The 22,715-nt window shown below is 40.2% G+C and overlaps 1 protein-coding gene across 1 annotated transcript in view; it reads left to right on the top strand.

Annotated features, from left to right (window-relative positions):
- The window catches only part of cspg4 (chondroitin sulfate proteoglycan 4), a 72,885-nt gene that overhangs the window by 31,639 nt on the left and 18,531 nt on the right, over window positions 1-22,715 (top strand). Inside the window, exons 2-5 of the mRNA XM_080876383.1 lie at window positions 11,731-11,894; window positions 14,178-17,711; window positions 19,069-19,257; window positions 19,457-19,732. Of these exons, the coding sequence (XP_080732509.1) occupies window positions 11,731-11,894; window positions 14,178-17,711; window positions 19,069-19,257; window positions 19,457-19,732 (4,163 nt within the window). The remainder of the gene's footprint in view (window positions 1-11,730; window positions 11,895-14,177; window positions 17,712-19,068; window positions 19,258-19,456; window positions 19,733-22,715) is intronic.

Below are 22,715 nucleotides of genomic sequence, written 5' to 3'. Positions count from 1 at the left end.
AGTTTCTAACAGAGTGAAAAGCATTTAGCTCAATCAGCCGTGCACGGTTGGGAGGTGGGGGATGATGCACAAAGGATGCTTATGAGCAACTTCCCTCAGATAAAATGAAGAAATAGCATTGTAATCAGACACATGCAATGAGGTGCATTACTTGTAATTACATCTGTTGGAGCTGAGAAGTAGTTGTTGGAACAACACTCAATTCAAACTCCCTGCTCTTGTTGTCATCTAAATGCAAATTATAGGTAATAAGAACCTCTGTCAATCTACTGAAGTTCCATGCCAACTTGAAGAAACAGCAAACAGAAAAAGCTCTCTGATGTATCTCTTTCTGTGCTCACTCTTTGGATTTCTGAAGACTTTTTGTTTTGTTTTCCAGATACAACATTCACTCGGTTTCTTTTTCATCATATTCTTCCTCTGAAAGCGTTTGTCTTTCTAAAGTTTTTTTGTTTTGTTTTTTTCTGCTTTCTGTCTGCAAGGCATCCCTGAGGTGCGGTGAGCTATGCTGCTTACAAACTCGTGGCACTGTGGCGTCAATTCTGACTCATGACCCTTGTCACAAGTTAGTCCTTTCACACAAGAAACCAAACAGATTCAACTGATAACAAAAAAAAGTAGCATGGGTTTTTCATTCAAATTTCTAAAAGGAAAACTTAATTTGTCACTTTGTTTGCAACTGCAAAATATCTTGGATCTTGAATGGCATCAAAAACTCCATTAAACATTAGTATCGTTTTTGTCTTTCTTAAGCCAGTCTTTCTGTTTCAAACTTAGGTTGTTTCACCTGCCTGAACATGATCTCTCAACATCGTTTGACTGGCCTACTTGTCTTTCTCTCTTAGACTCTTTGGTTTCTGTGACAGCCCTCTATATTGTCTAAATATAAAAACTTTTTAGGAATAGCATGTTGGTTACACAGTAGATGGTAGTGGTTTGTTGCTCAAATAACACATTTGGATTATGGGTAAGACACAGTGGCCACCCTGCTTTTATCCTTTACTGTAGTGTCAAATGTTGCAAGCCTATATGTGAATAACAATATTTGGAGGTGAAGAAAAATGGCCGGCAGATATTTCAACTAAAAGTGGTCTTAAAGATTTTGCTTTGAAAGGCAGATGGCTCTATGAGAGAAGGGCAATATGAAGGGTTGTTATAGTCATCACAGATTATAGTGTTGGACTTGTGCGTGGATGTAGCAACAGTACGACACAACTGCCAAAGGGTGTGAGTTATGTACAGTAAACAGTGGCTTGTGTTAGAGGATGCATGTTGCCACGACGTCCCCTCAGGCTAACTGCGGTGCGCGGAGTGGCCGCCGTCATTGATTGACTTGGCAAGCTCACGGGTTCTGTTTCCCCTCCCCCGGGTCAGTTTTGTCACCACATGTTTAAACCATTACCACTGATGTGGCATGAATGTTAAGATCCAGCAAAACCAGTGTTTGCCTTTAATGCGTAGCCTTCCCTGTTTTGTGTAGGCAGGCGTGCTGTGACTGGACAGATGTCAGTGTTCTCACTGAGAAAAAGAAGGTGATCAGAAGGTTGCTGGTTTGTGCGCAAAGACAGATCTGGGCAAGTGTGTGTGTGTGAGAGAGAGAGTGAGAGAGAGAGACCCTCTAGGTGTGTGTATCTAATTATGCTCAGCATTGCTGGAGCCCTAATAAAGGGTTGAATAAATATATTTTTCACACTGGTCTATTTTGAATATTTTGGTTTCAGCCATATTTGTATTTGCTTGAAATAATCCTGTAAGGACACAATAAATCTTAGGATTACATAAAATCCTAAAATGTATTCTTTTTTTTTCTACAAATCAAATTTACCAGCTGAGCAGTACTGTAGTATGTAGTTGAGTATAAAGTCCAAATCCCCTGTGCGTTCCTCCTCGTCTATTATGCCTGCTACTAAAATTTTTCCACTAAGAACCAGTATTATCCATCTTCAAGCCAGTGCTTCAATAATAAAACCAAACCCTGCAGAACTGTGGAAAAATGAAATAGATGTATTTGTTGGAGCTGGGACATTAGACTGCTGTTTAAGTTGTTGCGCAGCGTTTCCGGGCTTTCCATGTTAAATGCTGTTTACTTTGGACTGAAGGCTGTGGGGCTGAGGAAGAGTGAGTTCTGCACAGAGGGATGCTAAAGAGAGGTTTGGGGTTGGGGGGTAGGGAGCGCTAGTAACATTTTCCCAAAAGACAGTTGGAGAAAAGGAGCTGGGTGGAGCAGGGTGGGCCTCTTCAACGGTAGCCTGGTGGAAAACATTTATCTGAATGGCGGGAGACGGAGGGCTGACTCAGCCAGCGGGCACAGAAGGAATGGCTGTTAGCTTGTGAGATCCTTAACCCGTGGCAAAGGGAGGGAAAGCGTGTGTGCGTGTGCATAGCCACTAATAGGTGCAAGGGTGAGTATGGGTGTTTATGTTTGCACCGTGTACTTCTGTTTTTGGGTGTGTGCACTAAGACGGTTTAGAGTAACGCCAGTTGATGGAAGGGTTTCAGAGAAAGCATCTGGATAAAGCATTTATCTGGGGTACGGCTGCGAGGGTGGTAGGGAAATGAAGGTGGGGGCAGTCTGAGCTGGAAAGGGTCAGTCTGGTGGTGTGTGCCTTCAGCTGGTTCTCATTATGGAGCTAATGTGACACTCTGATCTCAAACACACACTGAGTCTGCAGACCTGGTTTAAAGCCGGATATGGGTTTTGAGAGGCCCCTACACTGCAACCTCTGTATCACAAGTTCCCCCTCTTTAGAGACTAGAGGCCTCATTTACAGATAAGCCTCACCTTTAGATTTGGTCATGGAAAGAGTGTGTAGCTGTGAAGGTTGAAACTGATGTGACAAAGGCTCCTTTCAACATTTAACTATTGTGAGGAGAGAAAAATGTGGCGTTTTGGGTAACTGACATAAAATTAAAAGGTACCAAGAGTTTGAATACTATCCACCTTACAACTAAATAAATCCAATTTTGTATTGTCTGTTACAGGGGTGTCAACCATAAGGCCTGTGAAGGAATTTGTACATTTTTGCACTTTTAACTGTATTTCTTCCTTACATAAAGACTTCCTCCATGGTTTTTTATAACCACACTATTATAATTAAATAATAATTAAATAATTAAATGACAGAAAAGTTCCTGTAGAACTTTTTTTTTTAATTAACAAAAACTTTATATTTTATAATTACAGGACAACCTGGGCAAAAACAAGCCAAGACGTCTTCTTTAATGTACACAAGGCATTCTTTTGAAATTGCACTTTTTCCCATCCTAGGTCCGGCCCACTTAAGATCAAAGTATGTGGCTCCCAATGTAAAATGACATACCTTGTCTGCTATATAGCATGAGGTGAAGTTGCAGCCAGGACCACATAAAATTGACAAGTCATTTTCTGTTTTGAATCAGTGAGACCCAAATGAGAGAAAGACATAAAAATAATTTAACTGATCTGTCTGGAACATAAAGCCATTTCTATCTAGTGTTCCCAGGCACTGGACCCCAGCTGAGCAAGGTTTCTTGGTTTAAGGTGCTAAATCTCATTCCCTGTGCTGACATATAAGTGGAATGATTTATGACAGTGAACTGCTATTCAGCAAAGTACGTTCCAAGGCACTGAAAAGCCAATGTCATGCTGATAATTAGTGGAGGAGTGACTGATGCATGCAATCGTACTCATAACTGCAGTCACGAGGGTACTCAGTGCGAAAGCTGAATGGAGCTATTGATACTGTCAGAAATGACTGTTAACGATAAAAGAATTAGGATGAGAGCAAACACGCAGACATGTACTTTCAATACCCCCAAAAAAAGTGTGGCTGTGGAAATTACACGACCAAACGCTGGTGCTGTCACGTCTTCTCTTCTTATTCATACTTCAATTGTGGCAGTTCCAAAAGTGCCTTAGGCACTCTCAGTAGTGTGCAACAGCATACCAGCCATATGTATTGTGAAAACATTAAAACCCAAGGCACAACAGAAGACACAAACCTCAAGAGCATAGTTTGGAGATATTAAGAGAAATATTAACTGTAGGGGGAGAGTTGAGGTGCAACATAGAAACACAGGCCCCTTGTGACTACTTATCTAACAAAGCCTGCAAACTGAAAAGAATGCCAAAATGTCTCCTTTCACCAAGATGCTCTCTACTCAGTTGATATAAGTGAAAAATTGGGGGCAAGAGCCTATTTGAATTCTGTGTAAGCTAAATGAACTGAGAGCAGGCGCTGTTTAGCTTAGCCTGCTATGCTGCTACATATATTAGCCATATGCCCTTCAACTTGTAGCATTTATATGCAAACTAAAATTTGTTTGTGGAGCACTGAGGTAGAGATATGTTGGCATTTACTGTTATCAAAACTAATGACTTTTTCCAGCTTCATGCTTTTATGCTAAGCTATGCTAACTAACCTCTGGCTCCAGCTCCACCATACTTAGAGGCAGATTAGCTTTCTCTCAAAAAAAAACAAATAGGTGTGTTTAAGATTTAAAACTTCGATTTAACTGTTTTTAAACACATATATAGCAAGTGTGATAAAGAATAAAGAAAGCGGTATATAAAAAATATTTAAAAAAAAATACTTTCTAAACACCTCTTGTGCCTCATTAAAGTAAACACAGTACATTCAGGAAATAAGCTGATGCATGTACTTCCAGTAGATTTTTTGGTTTCTGAGGATAACCCAAGAGAGATTAAAAATAAAAAGTAAAAAAACAAGTGTGCAGTGATGCAAATTTCATCACCAGATGATGAGCAGGAGGCTCCAAGCAGACAGCCACATACTGGGTAATTTTGGATTCATCTGCACAGAGACTGCACTACCATGTGCCAACTACCCATGCACCCTTCAGCTGGTCTTCCAGTGGACTTAAAAGAAATATAACAGGAATGGCTACTGGTCCATGGAGCCTGCAGTTGTGTATTTCCAAAACCGAGCATAAGCCCCACTTCAGGGCTTCTGCCAAGAGAAGTTCCCCAAGAGGTGGATGAAAAGTTGCTAAAAGGTTCCATTTAATATTAACCGTGATCTTTTTTCAAAACCTGCTAAGCTAATTTGTTGACTAAACCTGAGGAAAATGTAACTGAAAACTGAAAAAGTTTCCTCCAGAGATGGACTTCAATGTGGACTCATATCAGCATACTGATATAGGCTGTATCAGATAAATCATAATGATAGGGGGGGGGATTCTGTCATGGGAAAATTAGGGGTTTATGATGTCTATTAATTAAATCCAGACTTTAACCTGGGTATGATGTGGTATCACACTTTGAAACAGGGGCTTAAAATAACCGACATTAAAATAATTTAGTTTAATTATCCGTGCTAATCACGACACAACAACAGGACACAGAACGTCTTTGCGCTCCCATTTTGTGTTGACATTGTAAATGTTAGAAACTTAAGAGGCTGTACTTAACTGTGTGCTAATTTCCTGCTGCTATTACTCTTTGGTCCATCAATGCTGTGGGGGAAAAAAGGCCCAACCATTCTAGCTACCCATCCATTACATGCTGCGCTCTCAGTTTGTTTTTTTTTTCACCTTTAAGCTTCTTTTCAATCAAGCACTGTAGGTTAATGAAAATCCTCAGTTGGCCTCTAATTAGATTTCAGATGTGAAAGCACAGAAGGACAGTACACTTTCTTTACCGAACGATGCGAAAGATATCACTGTAAAAAAAAGTCTTAGATTTGATAGTTTGTGTGCAATTTTTTCCTTCCTGTCTGCTCCCTTGACACACTGTTGCAGTCACTTCTCACATGTGAGACTTCATTAAATGTCCTTCAGCTCCATAAACAATTTCAGGAGCTGAGGGAAAACAGAGAAAGGCATAGCTACATGTATAAATAATCACACATTAGAATATCTCTTTCAAAACATGACAAAAGAAAGTGTGTGTGCTCAGGCGTAGTGAGGTCCATTTATTGTTAGGGGGATTGCAGGTTGAAATCCTATGGGGCGGTCCACTCCTCTGATGTCACGGAGAGATTATTTTAACAGGACTCACTGTGCGGGACCTTGACCATGGTTTCCGTAGCTCAGCTGGGCTGACAGTGGCACGCTTTGTATTAGTCAGTCATAAACTACAGCAGAGCCCCAAATCACTACAATGCATCCGTTCATGGCTATGTTTGTCTTACAATGCTGTTTGGTGAGTGAGATCATCAACTGAAGTCATTAGGATCACAAGTCTTTTAGCAGAGTTTTAGGAGCCAAGAGCCTGCAAATTAATCAAACACCTTAGTGGTTGGAAAATTGAAATTCAGGAAAAGCATAGCTTGAAAATTTGAGAATGTCCCATTGTGTGCTTTTAAACTACCATAATATATCTTTGTCTGCTGTGGCCTGAAAGAGTTCAGTTAGCATTTCAGGGTAATGAAGCCCAACTTTTGAGGGGATATTTTCCCTGAAAGCTGTGCAAGAGAGTGTACATGCTGTAAAAAGGCGTTCGTGGCAACTTTCTGGAGTATACAACAAGACTGTTCTTTGGCTTTCCAGTCATGGGATTGGATGTTACGCAGTGGTAGGGTACTCCCCTATAAGCCCTGAGTTATCCTGCTTTTTTTCCTTCTTAAACTAAACAAATGGGTATAAAAAGACAGATAGAAATATCTCTGTCAGTTTTATGTGTTTTTGTTTGTTTGTTTGTTTGTTTGTTTGTTTGTTTGTTTGTTTGTTTGTTTGTTTGTTTGTTTGTTTGTTTGTTTATTGGAATATTGGAAAGTCTTCAGTTACACTAATTAAAGACACTACCACTTTTATGTCATTCCAAAGGGAGTGCTTTTCCTTTCATTCTGCATGGAGACCAAGCTTTTCAGAGCAGAGCACAAATCCAGACAGCATGAGTCTTTCACATCCTCCACTCCACGCTTTGTCACCTTTACCTAAGCTAAAATTACATTGCACTTCCATTCTCTTTTCACAGAGAAAGGTCATAATTTTTCGTTGCTGCCGCTACCCCTTGTCTGTTTTGTAAGCGTGCGTTTTATAGAGAGACAGCCTGAAAAGTTGTAGGTTATTGCCAGGGAGGAGGCTTCCAGCTGTGGCCTCCACAAGCCTTTTTTTAAGTATTGTACCTCTTCAATCTGGCTGTGATTGGAGTGTCTCAGAGGGATGCAGAAGTGGATAGGGATTTGAAAGGGAGGGAGGGGGCTAGAATTATGCAGCCTGCTTTCACGCTAGCATAGCTGGGTCTGAGAAATGGCTCCTTAAAGCCTGTAAAAGTGTGTCCCTGGTGACTTCTGAAAAGTCTGGAAGGGATCCTCATAAAGCAGCACTGTCAAAGTATGTAGAGTTGTGGCTCAGCTCTCTGCTGTTTAAAAGCACTGGAGCTAGGACTATTGTCTTATGGAGAGTGCTGTATTCAGAGTCTCTAAATGTTTTTGCCAAAATGCTCACTTCCTGAGAACATTTTAAGAACGTCTTGATGCATCCTCAATCATCCAGGTAAGTAAATCTCCAAAAGTTGATTCTGTTCATCTAGACGTAGTGTTTTGTTCCTTCAGTGGGCTGGTTTCAGTCATTATGCAAATGTACTGTTTATAAGATTGGGGAAACCTGCACTCAGCTGAGACTGAAGAAGTTACTTGGATGAGTGACGAAACGTTTCTCCCACTGAAAACGTTACGTCCAGATGAACAGAATGAACTTTTGGAGACATTTTAAGAACATTTTTCTTCTGTTGGAAATTTTTTTTTTTTTGAAATCTGTATTAATATAGTGAATCTGAATGTTTATTGAGGGATGACAATGTCATCCAGTGGTTAGCACTCTTGTCTTACAACAGGAAGATTCTTGATTTGAACCGCCTGGCTGGGTGGGGCCAACAGCTGGAGTTTGATGCTCCCAACAAGTTGGTTCTGACATATAGTTATGACTTACAGCACACCCTATATCAAACTTATGGTATATTAAGAATATTATGTTAATTATTTAATGCTGCTTTGATTATGCTCAGCAGCATATTTTATTTAGCATCTGTCAAAGCAAAGAATTGGAGGGAGGTGGCTGGGGTGGATGGTGGGCATATGAAACACAGGCTCTGTAACTGTAGTAAAGGATAGTAAAGAAATCCATTTAAAGAAAGGTTGCAGCTTTAGTGCAGTGTTGAAACGCCATCCATCCTCTTCCACTATGATATTTGAAATACTCACAGCTGATACTTGGCATTTTGATTTGATAAATAACAATAAATTATCAAGGCTGTTCACTCAGCTGATTAGTTGTAATGTGCAACTTCTCCTGTTCTCTTCCAAACCCTAACAGTACATTGAGCTGTCTGCAGACACAATTAGAAAACAAATGTTTACCACAGGTCTAAGTGCTATTGACCCTTGCAAAGGATTATAATTGTTTCGTGGTAATGACTGAGTTGCCATGTGGCAAAAACAATATTGCACTTATAAGCTCTCAGGTTCTGTCTGTGGTTAGCAGACTCTATTTTTCATATCCTTGAGCCATCATGCCCTGTTGCAGTAGGCAAAACCCAGCAAAGGAAAGAAATGGCAAACATAACCTCTATTTATAGTCAATCTAACCATAGCTTAACCATGGGTTACGCAAGTAGGTGGTTTGTTTGGATTCCAAGCAGTGTTACCATGACAAAATTTGAGAAGAGAACCACACACAAGGTCCTTTCTTCTGCTAAATATTTCAAACAAACAGAATAAGTACAATAAATAAAATAGCATTATTCTGTTTATGCAGTTAATACAAAGTTCAAGGATATCAGTTTTCACAATTTTCTGCATATAGTTTAAAGATTTCCTTGAGTGACTGTAATGAGTCATTTAGCACCCTGAATCCTTAGTTCATGTGTATCTGCCACATCTTCACACTCACTTAAAGTAGGACTAAAGCGATTCTGACTGATCAGTACGGACATGTCACAGGACACAAAGTCTTCTCACTGTCTCCGGCACTTGTGGTCAGCGTGTCTCTCTTCCCTATAGCTTTTCCGGACATGTGTCACTAGCCTGGGACCAAAAGAGGATAGAGAAGAGGAGGAGGAAAGGGAGAGGAAGACAAAAGGGTAATTCATCCAGCGATTCTTAAAAGGGAGGAAGACTCAGTTTCCTCCGAGCATTATAAATACAAGAGCAGTCAGTCATCAAATTATAGCCATCTGCATTGGCCTGAGACCAGGATTCTGCTTGACACAGAATGGTTTGTGTTAAAGTGGTGTTAAGGGGGAGGTGTGGTAGTTGAAGCTTATCAGAGACTGTGCTCTTGGGTGGTTAAACTTCAACACACAGACTGACACCAAGTGTGGCAGAAGAGCCACAGCTCCAGCTTACATCCTTTGGGAGCAATGATGTTCCTTTCTGTATGATGATGCCTTGTCAGCAAAATCCCCTCAGCTAGTTCCCATCTACATCCAGCACTGAGTGCCTGGAAGATGGAGACTGTGGCTTAGTCTTACACTGCAGGAAAAGAGAAGAGAGGAGGTTTGTGTGATGTACAATTCATTTTCTGTCATCCTGGAGGTATCTCTTTGCAAACATATTAGGAACTGTTAACACTGAACAGGTTTCACCAAGGGTGCAGAGACAAAAGAAGTGCCACAGAGCGAGACATTTATACAGATAGCATGTTGAAAATGTGCTTTTCCTACGTGAAGCCTATTCTACACAGACCTTTACACAGCTTAGATGGAGAACTAATGAAGTCCAGGTACACTGCAGAGAGTAAAGCTTTTGTGTGTATCATTAGAAAATGTGCTCCTTTTTCCTGAAGGCAACAGCAGCAAGCTGAATTTGAACCAGAAAATCCCCAGGCAGAATTGTCTTGGCATCGCTCTCTCCTTCAGCTTTTTATCCCCATGCTCAGTGAACAATCCAACAAAAGCTCGGGTTTAAGAACCATGGAGCTCATTGCAATTTTCTTTGTTAATGCAATTGCCTGTAAGAAAAGATTCTGTTCCCCCATTTTTCAGTTTCAGCCTAGAGGGTCCTATGCAATTAGCACTAGTATTTCATTTAGAATACCTTAGCTTTACCAAAAACTCTCTGAACTGTACTATAATAGCCTCTGGCGCAGTCAGTAACAGCTAACGACAATAGACTCCAAAAAGTGACATTTTGCAAATGAATGATGTGTAACTACAACAATTTCGTCCAACTCTCTTGTACAAATGACATTTCCATGTTCTGTAACATTTCCTTGTTGAGTTGTCAGGGCTGGTTTCATTGTCATTGTGATTTCTTTCACTTTTCTTTGTTGTTATTCACACAGTATGTATTACAAAGTTTAACATGTGATAATGTCAAATCCACGTGTGATATCCGTGGCGTTTCTGTGACTGCAAAAAGTCTCTCTGTGTGCTTGGCCTTGTGCTTAGACCATTCATCACTGACTTTGTTCATGACAGAGCAGCCCTGGACCCAAAACTAAATGCCTCTTAGTTAAAACGCAGAACCGTGGGCGTGACGATAAAAGCTTTGCTTTCGTTCTTGCTGACATCAAAATGATTGTCTTTGTTTACATTTTCAATGTTTGTTGCAGATCCGCAATGGAAAGGCTCACTTACAGGATGAGAGACAAAAGGACAAAGTTAGCCTTCAGTGTTTTGAAGTTGGCAGCATGACATTAATGTAGACGCAACCCAGACATAGGCTGTCCTTTACAGACACACACACACTCATTTGTTTCAGCCCTGAGAAAGTACTTTTTTCCATTTATAGTTATGAATGTGAATTCTCGAGCCTGTCATATTTTCTTCTCCTCTCCTTAATGCCCTATCGCATGAAGCCTGCTAGGTTAGTTGATGCTGCTGCTGATTTTGAGGGAACATTTTGTCCCTCATGATCTCCCAGGAATTTATGAACTTTGACACAACACTGTCTCTATCTCGCTGCTGGACTATTCCAAATATTCCAAAGCATTAGCACTGGCCGATCAGAACATTGCTTTCTTCACTGTGAGCTTCTGTGTCTTGGACTATCACCCTCGTGATGGCAAGTGGGCGACTAATTCTATATCTCTTGGCTAAAGCCATGGAAAACCCATGGCTGAGGAAACGGGTTGTTGGAGGTGGTCCAGTTTAATTTCAGAGCATGTGCACTGGAAAATAATTGACTTCCTCCCCGGTTTACATTTTGTCAAGGGCTCGAGAGAGCACAGTCCGGGGCAGGTGGCTGAATTAGCATATCATTGAAAATGAGACAGCTCAAGCCTGGGAAATCCTGCTCCCCATGACTCTATGTGCCCGGAAAAATCTCCGCAGGGGTAATGACTGATGTCTCAGTGAGAGAATCCCTTTGAGGCCACAGGAGCTCCTCTTCAGCCAGGAGCAGCTGGAGGACACCTGATAATATAGAAATCAGTGCCTGAGAACGTTGCACTGTCAAATGAGACTGTATTAAAAAATGCTCCTCTAATTGGTTTCGCCAAACTTCCACATCAGAATTCAGGGAGTTGCCAGTCAACAGCTGTAGGATGAGTTGATAATGTGTCATCCTGTGCAGGTGTCTTTTTGTGTGGGCCACTGTAGTAGGCCATGTTATGCTTCCACAGTGCAGACAATGCAAATGATCATGCAAATGAGGCTATTTTATGTTTAGCTACAAAAGTTTTGGTGCCTTTTCCTAGAGAAATGACAAACAAGACATATGGTGCAAAGTGAAAGAAAATAAGTGTCCGTGTATGTATCCGGGGTATAAAAACAGAAATGTCTTTGATGTATAGGATAACATGATCCATATATTATACTTTCAGATAACCTACATTCACTCTTCACAGAATCCTACTTTGGGGACAGCTTCTGTCATTTAAACGCCTTCCAAGATGTCTCCACCTTCCAGTTGTCACTAAAGTTCAAGACAAGTCGACGAAGTGGGCTGCTACTCCTGGCTGCTGGGAACGAGGACTACCTGTTCCTTGAGCTCCAAAATGGGAAAATACAGGTGCGGATTTAGAAATGGCAATAATCTGAGCCCTTAAAACTCTTTTTAAACAAAGCAGTGTTGGCACCCATTGGATAACCAATTCAAAAACAGAGCAGTTGTTCAAAAGAAGAGGCTAAAACAGACAACTGCATTTCTATTTGCAGCTCTACGGGAAAATCAAGTCTAAGGACTCAGAAAGAACAAAAACACCTTGAAATCAGCATAACTTATTGTATTTGTAGAGAAGTGTAGTTCCACACTTCAACTTCAGCTACAGTGCGAAATATGTTATTGTCAAAGTCACCTATGCATAGTACAGAGAGTCCTGTTTCAGAGTGTTTTGTTATAGTGAAATAATAAACAGCTAAAGTGATTTACATGGAGAAATGACCTCAAAATAGTCATTTAATCAGGGTAATTTGCTTAATTTGTCACACATTAAAATCCCAAAGAGATCACGAGTGAAATTACTAGAAGAAACAGAATGTGTTATGAATGGGTTATGAACTACGTGACCTTTAAAGTAGTCGTGAACTCTGTTTCAATTCAATAAGCTACGATTACTTCATCGTGAGTCCCTCTAAAACAGGTGGATTGATTATATTCTTTTGGGGGGTTTTGTCTTCTCTAGTTCTCCCACTTAAATGAAAACTGTTTATGTCTATAATAAATAAATAATAAATTAAAGCAGTAAAACTCTCATCAGTTACGGTGCGACCGAGACATACAGACTTTTCCCAGAAGGGACAATATTGCTTCATTTTCAGTGAGGAGAAATCAAAGGTTATTTGTAATAAAAGGAAATATTACTAGTCGACGTTTTTCAGGGATATCAGATACATTGAACAAATAGAGTCGAGGCGCCACAAAAATGAAATTGCCTTTTCTGTGAGGGATGTTAAAGAATCATGTAGTTCAACATTTTTTTTAAAGAACATTCAGATCTCTGATTTTATTAGTGAAACTTCTGGGAATTAATTCATTTTCTAAATGAGTTAATTACTTATTAATTATGACTTCTTTGTCATTTGCTTTGGTTTTGTCATACACTGCTTGAATGTTCTATATTGTAAAAAAAATTTAATTTGTCTTTCATTAGCCAAATAATTAACCTGCAATCAATTGTAACTGACAGGATCTGGCAATGATAATGACCACAGTTCATTTATGACAAAACGTTTGAGGCAACCACTGATTTCTTTATATTTCTTGGAAAATGGGAAATTGGTGGAGTGTCTTATTGAACCCAGAAAATACAAACGTACATGAAAATACAATATATAAGGAAAAAAACTGCTTTTCACTCTGACAAGATGATCCCACACTGCTTAAAGAACGTTGAGGTCTGGGCTTTGGGGAGGCCAATACATGACTGACGGTGTCACATTGTGTGTTTTTCCGTTCTGGTATTCTTTTAGTGAACTGGCAGTATCATAGTCATGGTGAAAAACGAAGCCATTGCCAAACAGACAGCTTTAAGATGTCACTGCATGGTGTAAACTGCCAAATCTGACTGTACTTTTCTTCTTCCTTAATTTCATCAATTTTGACAAGATCCCGAACACCGCTGACTGAAATGCAGCCCCCAAGCCATGACTCTCTCCATGCTGATGATTTAAACCAAAATGTACAAATTTGGATTCATCCCTCCATAAGAACTGTTCCCACTGATTTTCAAACCATTTCTTGTGTGATTTGGCATAGCTCAACCTTTTCTCCTCATTTCCTTTCCTTAAGGACACCCAACATTCCAGTAAGACCATTTCTGATGATGCCTCAGCAAACAGTAGATGGACTAGATGCATTTCTGAAGTCCTGTGTAGGATCATTGCTGGATTTTTTGTATTTTGTGTAGCCACAGTACTGGCTCATTCCTTAAGTTAGATGCTTTTTTTAATGCTTTAATGAGTTATAGGTTAGTGTTAAGTAGCTCAAGAAACAAATAATAAAAAAGCATTATTTTGAAAGTGGTCAGGTACAAGGACTAGACTGAAAATGACCCAAAAAAAGCAGCCAAAAAAGAAAGTCTACAAAATGATTGCTCAAGACCAAAAACGAGGGGTGACTGAAAACCTTTGCACAGTATATAGGGTTGTTTTTTATAACCTTTTTTAGTTAAACCATAGTGAAGTAAGTCATTAATGTTAAGTATCATGTCCAGATAAGAGTGCAGAGATAAATTCATATAATAGCAGCTCCAATTAAATGAACACAAAGAAATACCCAGTGTTCCACAATATACAAAAGATGCAATGCAATGTAATTTTTCAAATGAAATAAATGATGTTTGTTTCCACGTAGGCTCGGATGAACATGGGGGCTGGTGAGGTCACGCTGTCCTCATCTGAAGGAGCATACCTGAACAATCTTCTGGACCACAAAGTCTCACTGACACTGAAAGAAGGCAGGCTTACCATGACAATTAATGATGTCTTTTCAACATATGTTCCTGTGAGCAATGACGGGGGGCAGCTCAATATTGACCAGGGCATTTGGCTTGGAGGAACTGAAGACCTGCATACTTCGTACCTTAGCAATGCCATTACTCCTTTTCGTGGCTGTATGACTGAAGTCAAATTTCAATCCCATCAATTTGATATTCTCACTTCAACATTTAAACGATGCCAAGACACAAAGGAAGCCTGCAGCAATGAGTTTGAGGCTGGAGATGGCGAGACCACCAGTTTCAGCACCCCTGATTCTTTTATATCCTTCTCCACCTGGAGTGGAGGTAGTGGTTCTCGAAGGGCCTTGGAATTTCTAATGAAAACCACCATTGAAGATGCCTTACTTGTTTTCCATCCTGGCCAAGATTCGGACTTCATTGCTGTTGGTGTTGTGAAAGGCTATCTCAAAGGTTTACTGGACCTCGGTAGTGGTATGGAGGCCCTGAAGAATATGCAAGTGCGGCTGGATGACGATCAGTGGCACAGAGTTAAGATCGAGATCAGTCAGGATTCTTTTGTTCTTAATGTAGACAGCCAGTCTTCCTCCCTTTCCCTTGACCCATCACAAAAACTGGATTTGGTCGGAAGCCTGTATTTAGGGGGCATCCAGGCAAAAAGGAAGGAATTCTTCCATGGCAATGGTTCATTAGGTCGCATCTATCAGGAAGATTTGACAGACGAATCCTTCATTGGATGCTTGGGAGAAATTAAAGTGAATCAGAAAGACAGAAACCTGCAGGATGCTCTGGTGACCAAAGATATTCATGTTAAATGTGAAGGAGAGGACTATGACTACTCAAATTATGACGGGGAATTAACCTCAACTTCCCCTACAATCAGTACCCCACATGTTTACATTGACTTTAATCAACAACAGCACTGCTACCCAACAGAAAACACGACAGAGTTATTTAGAAATGTGACCAAGCTTCTAGATGTCACCCCATTACAAGTGCCAGAAGGTGGAGAGGTTTTTCTTGATATCAACAACTTAAACCCTACATTTGACCTCAGTGCTGCAAACATGCAACAGTCGCAGATTACCTTTACTCTCGAGAGTCTTCCCTCATATGGCTTAGTCGATATAAACATTAACAGACAACACATTCAAAAGTTTACTCTTCTTGATATTGTCAATAAGAGAATCAAGTATATGCATGATGGAAATGAAAGGCTTGCAGATCAAATCTATTTACAGGTGGTTGCTCAAAGTGATTTCTACCTTCCAGAATGTTTAAAAACTCCTCACAATTATGTCCTCCCAATTGAAATTCTTCCAGTTAAGGATACACCACAACTTGATATAAATGAAATCTCCATCGCTGAAAATGGCCGCACTCATTTGAATACCAGCATCATGAGGTTGTTGGATTTCGACTTGAATTGTGATGACTTAATTATAACTGTTACTTCAGAGCCTCCCAAGGATTTTGGTTACTTAGAAGACAGAGAGAAACCAGGAGTAAGCATCTCAGAGTTCGCTTGTAAGGACCTGGAAGATGGAAATATTTATTTTGTACACAGAGGTGGTAGTACTGGTATGATGACCCTAGACGTGCCTTTTGAAGGATCAAGCCTTTTCACTACTTTTAAGTTGTCCGTGATACAACCGGATTTAACTATGGTCACTAACTCTGGCCTTCTTTTGTCACAAGGAAGCAATGCATCCATAGACAATCACAAGTTGGCTGCTCTCGCTCATCCTCGTATTGGCGATATTGTGTATAACATCACACAACCTCTAGTGTTTGGAGAACTGCAGATTCTGACAAATGACGGAGTGTACAAACAAGTCACAACTTTTCATCAGTCTGATTTAGATCAGAAGCGCCTTAGGTATGTCAGCACAGACTCAAGTGACCAGGAAAATACTGTGTTGGAGCAGATCCAATTCAGCGCTCATCTGGGGCGGTTCTCCCTCTGGAACAATACTTTTGCAGTCATGATTGCCCCTGCTCAAGTGAAGGTTTCTCAGCTGGTACCACTGGAAATGGAGGCTGGTGAAGAGCAAACAATCACAGACCTTCAAGCTGAATTCATTGACAAAACCCCAGACCCCAGGACAATTAAATACATCCTCATTACACCCCCAACACTGGGAAGCCTCCTGTTGTCAGACAGAGAGCTGGGTGAGGGTGACATGTTCACCCAAAAAGACATTTTAGACAATGCCGTTAGCTACAGGGCCCGAGTGCGAAGAGCTGTGGATACTACAGATCAGTTCCAGTTCAAAGTCTTTGCTGAGGATCAGCACTCTCCTCTGTACACCTTTCCGATCAATATCATTGCCAGCGCTGATGCCCCTGTTTTGACTAATAAGAAGTTGGTTGTGTTGGAGGGCAGTGAGCATGGTCTTAACAAAAACTACCTTTGGCTGGAGTCTTCAAGTTCTGTTAATTTCCTGTATCGGGTGACTCAAGAGCCAAAGCATGGGCGGCTAATAAGGGATTCCCCACCTGGAGTTGCTAGATTTGAGGGGGCGATAAGAGTTTTTAGTAATGAAGATATTGAGTTTGGAAGGCTCGTTTACAAGCACGATGGCTCCAAGACAAGCAGTGATGAGTTCCATTTTTTGGCAAATGAAGAAAATGCAGAGAGAACTGTGAGCGATGTTTTCAGAATATCAATCCATCCCAAAAATGAGCATACTCCTGTGAGGACAGTGGATAAAGTCTTCAATGTGGTCCGTAACAGTCAGCGCCTGCTAACAACAGATGTCATTCAGTTCAAGGACAATGACTCGGGTTTCAATGACAGTCAAATCGTCTACGCTCGTGAGGGAATCCTTTCGGGCAATATTGTCTCAACATCACAGCCATCACAACCCCTTTTCCGCTTTACACAAGCCGACCTGAAAGATAAGAAAGTCTTATTCATTCACCACGGAGCAGATCGGGAGCGCTTTTCACTCCAGGTGTCAGATGGCTTCCACAAGACCACTGCGGTGCTTGAGATCCAGGCAGGTGAACCCTACCTGCGAGTGGTGAACAACACAATCATCGTCATCGATCACGGAAGCACCAAAACCCTTACTACCGCCCTGCTGAGTGCAGAATCCAACATGGACATCAGACATGACAGTGAGATTACGTTTCAGATTACATCCCCACCCAAGGATGGCAGAATTATTGTGAGTGGGATTGAGGCATCAGTTTTCACAGAGGAAGACCTGAAAAAGGGTGTAGTCTCATATGAGCACAATTATGAGAGTCTGAGGTCCAAGGACTCCTTCAGCTTCACTGTGCAGGCAAATGGACTTTCCGAAGAGGGCACGTTCAGGATTAAAATATTTAAGCAAGGTTACTTGTCTGAGCCTGAGGTGGTCGTCAATGCGGTCATCATTTCTTACGAAGGAGAGCACACCGTAATCAGCAATGATCATCTCAAGGTACTGTTTACTGATTCTGTAATTACAATACTTTTTTGTATTAAGAGAGCTACAGTCAACAGTTTGCTTTGCTGACATTCAAGTTGTGCAGCACGTATTTGCTTTTATTAAATAAGAAAGACTATGTAGTAGATATGATCTTCATATGACAGAAATATCGTCTTTAGAAACATATTTTCTCTTTGTGAAAACGATCTTTCCCATGAGTCACCAAGCAGACCCTGCTTTTAATCTATATTATAACCACATGAAAGCAGGGCTAAATATGACTTTACAGTCGCTGCTTTTAATTTGGTTTATGTACTAAATTGCACTCTATTAAGTGCAGAAAACAGAGCACTAAGTATCCCCCGAGGAGCTTCCTGAATCCCACTGTAATTTATAAGATGAGCCTGCATGCAGTTCATCATGGAAGCAATTAATGCAGTTTAAAATGCTGATCCATTCATTGCAAGCTATATGTAAGACCTTGACTAAGGTCTAAATAATAAATCTGAACATACACTGGTTTTACAGTATGAGATGCATATTAAATATACAGTGCTGACTGCACAGTATACACAGTACTGAAATATGTATGGAACAAAGCCTTGACAGAATGGCCTTTACAAGAGGTAAAATATTGACTTTATTTCTGGGAGTTTTTCCAATGTGTGTGTCTGTACAATGAAATGAAAAGCGGTATGATCTTTTGAAATATTGCCGTAAGTGAGCATGGCTCCTACAGACTCCAAGGCTCCGCGCAGGCTCGAGATTAAAACTTCTCAAAGCGAGATGACCATAAATCTGCCTGCGCGTAAATCTGCAGCACGGCTCTAACTGTTGTCAAATGCCACAAATGTCTATTGAAGTTTCTGTTCACAATGCTGTCTAACAATGTGTCTTAAGTCTATATTAGACACTATAGCAGGGCTATTAATTATATATTGTGAACTAAAAATACAACTAAACTGTTTTAATGCTACAGAGAACAACTGTACTGTATATTTGTGTACGCAATTGTGGATGTTCAAACAGGGGAACAACAAAATAGCTGCAGTTTTTCAGTGCTGCCACTTCCAATCTAGATTTTCCAGAATTTTAGACAAGTAGCTAATTTCTTGGTTTTGCTAACTCTTGAGGTTGTGCAATATTTTTTACATTTTGCCCAGAACAAAGTATATCTAAACCATACTTCAAAAGAGTTAGAAACAGCAAAAGATTTCAACATTTTTTCTTACACATGCAATGCTACAAATGTACAGGGTTCTTCCAACGCTCGCTATGTACAGTCTGCATTATTGTCAAGCTACCAAACACTTAGGATACATATAAATCTTGAATATTAAATTAACAGGATATACCTTTGACTTGTTAGGTGGAGCAAGCTGACATTTTGCCCAGTGAAATGATCTTCACAATCAAAGAACCGCCTCAGCACGGTCATGTGGTCAAGCTGACAACCAGTCCAGACGCTGAGGCCTCACCTGTCCTCGACTACATCCACTCTTTCACTCAGGAAGATATTGATGAAGGACACATTCTCTACGTGTCTGCACCCACCCAGGTTTTGCTTTGTTTTTTCTTTTCTTTCACTAAACATATTCAGTTGTAACTAGTCAATTACTTCTTCTTAATCCCGTTCCCTTTCATATTCACAATGAAACTAAAACTAGACGAAAGGCGACCACAGCTTCTGACAGTTTTAAGGTACAAGGTTTTTCTCTGAACATCAATAAATTATTTCCTACATTTATCTCTTTCAGCGGCATGATGTCTTCACACTGGATGTCAGTAATGGTTTTAACACAGTGGAGAACCTGCGCATGTTTGTGAACATCGTGCCCCGGATAATCCCTGTCCAAGCCCTCAACTTTACTGTGAAGGAGGGCCTCAGCAGAATAATTAATGCAGACATTATTAACATCTTGGACCCCTTCTACAACTCATCAACCATTGACATTTCTGTGGATGAACCACCAAAACACGGGGATATCCGCTCCTTGAGTGGACAGGAGCTTTCTTACTTTTCATTAGAAGAGGTAAGCAGACAAAGCACATCGTTAATGAGCTCTTCTGCTCTATGCATGTCATTTTTGACGTTCATTATTTGCAGTACATGCGTACACCAATGATACACTTCCATTAACTGTGACTACCTGCCAGAAATGTCTAACCTGCCAGCATCATGAGGAACGAGCACGTGTAGGAAGAAGAATCATTATTGTAGCCACTCGGAAAGTGGGTTTTGAAGTTCTATTAAAAATCTGACATTTGTTGTTGCCCTGCAAATTGGCAGGAAGAAGCAGTGCAAACTTTTTATTTACCAAATGGCTGCTTGCACCAAATGGTTAGCTTATGTGCAACACATGTGGTGCCAAGTGGCCCAAAACATTTGATTTTCGGTATAACATTGTAAGGATTAAACAGATTTCTTTGTGTCTTGTGTCCATACAAGGAACCTGAATTTCATTTGGACAAAGATTCATATATTTTTGTCACACTGGGTCCAAAAATATTCTCACAAGAAAAAAAAAGCCATCAATGGGCAGTGTAACATCTTTCTCACACTAGTAGGGAAGGGCAGTTGTTCAAGAGGATTACCACAACAATGCGTCACTTTGGAACTTTTCTCAGCTACTACTCGGTGCTGTTTGGATTTGTGTAGCTACACCAGATGGAGAGAGGAGAGAAAATCTGGGAGCTTCTGCAGCACAGCTAGCTCGTCTCACTCCATGTGGTTCAGACACCCCAGCTTTAGGAAAATATGAAAAATGCATGAGTAGTTACCGGTGGAAAAACCTCATGCATTCTGAATGGACCGCATAGTTGAGTGGAGCTAGTTAGACATATATCTTATAGCTCCTACATCTAACCCACTGCTCTGCTCTACTTTGCTGAAGCATTGTGGAAAAACTGACGATGCCTTTGGAGCGCCTGCAGCCAAAATAAACTGGCTTGCTAAATTCCTATAATAATATGTGAGTGCACACAAGCTCTCCCACACTTTACTAGACTCACTCATGTTGTGTCTTTAAGAGTCTAATGTGCAGCTCCAATGAGTCTGCTGCAATGAACGCTGGGAGAAAAAAAAATCGTGATACTTTTTTTGACATATTTGTACTTTTTCTTTAATTTTTCTTCAAATGTTATACTCAGAGAATCCAGTCCAGTTAGTTATCCCAAATAGGAATTCAGGTTCAAGCCTAATTTTGAATATTTTTTGAGTCAACCCGCAATTATTATAAAATAAATATAAAATAAATATAAAATAAATATTTTAAATATATATATAAACATTATAATATATAAATAAAATAATAAATGAAAACAGCTTAGAGGGGAAAAAAACTAGTGCCGTTTTCTTCGGCCATCTGTTAGCACAATTAGCCACACAGCAGGTCATGTTATTCGTTAGATAATTGTAAAATAATCCAAAACATAAAGTCAAGAAGTCCAGCTGAATGACTTGAATTAGACGAGGTGATGATCAGTAGACAGCTCGCAGCGACAGTCACCTTTCACTCTAAGCAGGCGTGCTTTTATTACACACTAATGACCAAATCTGCTTTTGTACTACGCTTTAAACATTCCTACATAAATTAGGAAATTTACAGTCGACAAGGACTGACTAGCTTTTGGAGCCAGCCTCAAGTGGCCATTAGACAAATTGCATTTTTTTGGGGACTTTGTACACTGGCTTAATTTTTCCCATCCCAAAGGTGCCACATGGGAAAGCTGTGTTTTTTTTCTGCTAAGTTCAATATTATTTGAAGCTCAAGTAGGAAAGTCCCCAGATGTCACTTGGGAATGCACACTGGACTTATTAGTAGTAGTGCTGCAATGAAGACATCAGTTTGGGCACTGAGGTTATGTAAGCCTACGGTTACACAGAAGAGTCTACTTTGAGAAAAAATTGTGACTCATACAGATTCACAGGAACGCCTGCCACAATAATTTCAATTTACTTTATGTGCCATGTGGTCCAGATGGGACATAAGCACAGAATCTGTCATATGAACATCCAGTAACATGAAACACTTTGTTCCAATATGTCTTTGTTTTAATCAGTTTCAGCTTTCCATCAGGTCTCCATTAGGTCTGCAGTAACCTATTAAAGTCTGCATTGTCTTCTTTATATTTTCACACAGTGCATGTTTTCTGAACGCTGCAAGCATGCCTTTGCCATTTATACTCCATAGTTCAATAGCCAACCAGACCAAGAGACTTTTCATCGGCCTAAAATTAGACTAACATAAAGTCTGCAGCTAGTAATAAACACAACCATACACATCAGCCTTGCTGAGTTGGCCAAGTGTCCAATTACCAGCAACTGTTTATTGTTCCAGCAAGCAGACTGATTTTCTCTCCGACTTTCCCTGATCAGTAATGATGATGAAGGTTGTTATTCCAAAAGGATGCCCGTCATATGGAATCCATTCGCCAATTGCTGCTCTCTGAAGCAGGTCCCTTCATCTCTGTGGCTTTCTGGCTTTTGTCTAGACAAAGATCTAATTGTTCTCTTTGCAGAGAAGTGTTCTGAATCTGTAAATGTGTCAAAAAGTATCAGCGAAAACGGATGTTTAAGTTAAATTATTCGAGCCATTCGGCAAAGATTTTAAACAGGAATGCAGAAAGGTAAAGCTCTTTGTTCGGCCCAGCCACAGCCGCTGTTTTCTATGTAGTTCCCTTAACAATGGATGACTGACTCTTTTCTACATCTGGTTTCTCTCAAGGTGTCAGCTCACTTGCTCCTGAGCTGCTATCAGACAGACATTTAAATCCTGATTATAGCCTTTTCTCGACTTTGAAAGCTGGTATCATATTATCTGATTGGAGAAAAACAAAAATAATACAGGGTGCGCTATAAACAATATATTCTTCTCATCCTTTTAAAATATAATCCTTTTAAAGAAAATGTTTGAAACTATACTTTGAAACACTTTCTTTGCAAAGGTGTGTCCAATGAATATTAGGTTACATCTAGAAGACGGTGGGTCTGGCTTCACATTAAAAAAAGTCTAT

Source organism: Rhamphochromis sp. 'chilingali' (assembly GCF_963969265.1).
Source record: "Rhamphochromis sp. 'chilingali' genome assembly, chromosome: 2".
Lineage (NCBI taxonomy): Eukaryota > Metazoa > Chordata > Actinopteri > Cichliformes > Cichlidae > Rhamphochromis > Rhamphochromis sp. 'chilingali'.
The sequence above is the reverse complement of the archived record's forward strand: the minus strand, read 5'-3'. Positions and strand labels throughout refer to the sequence as shown.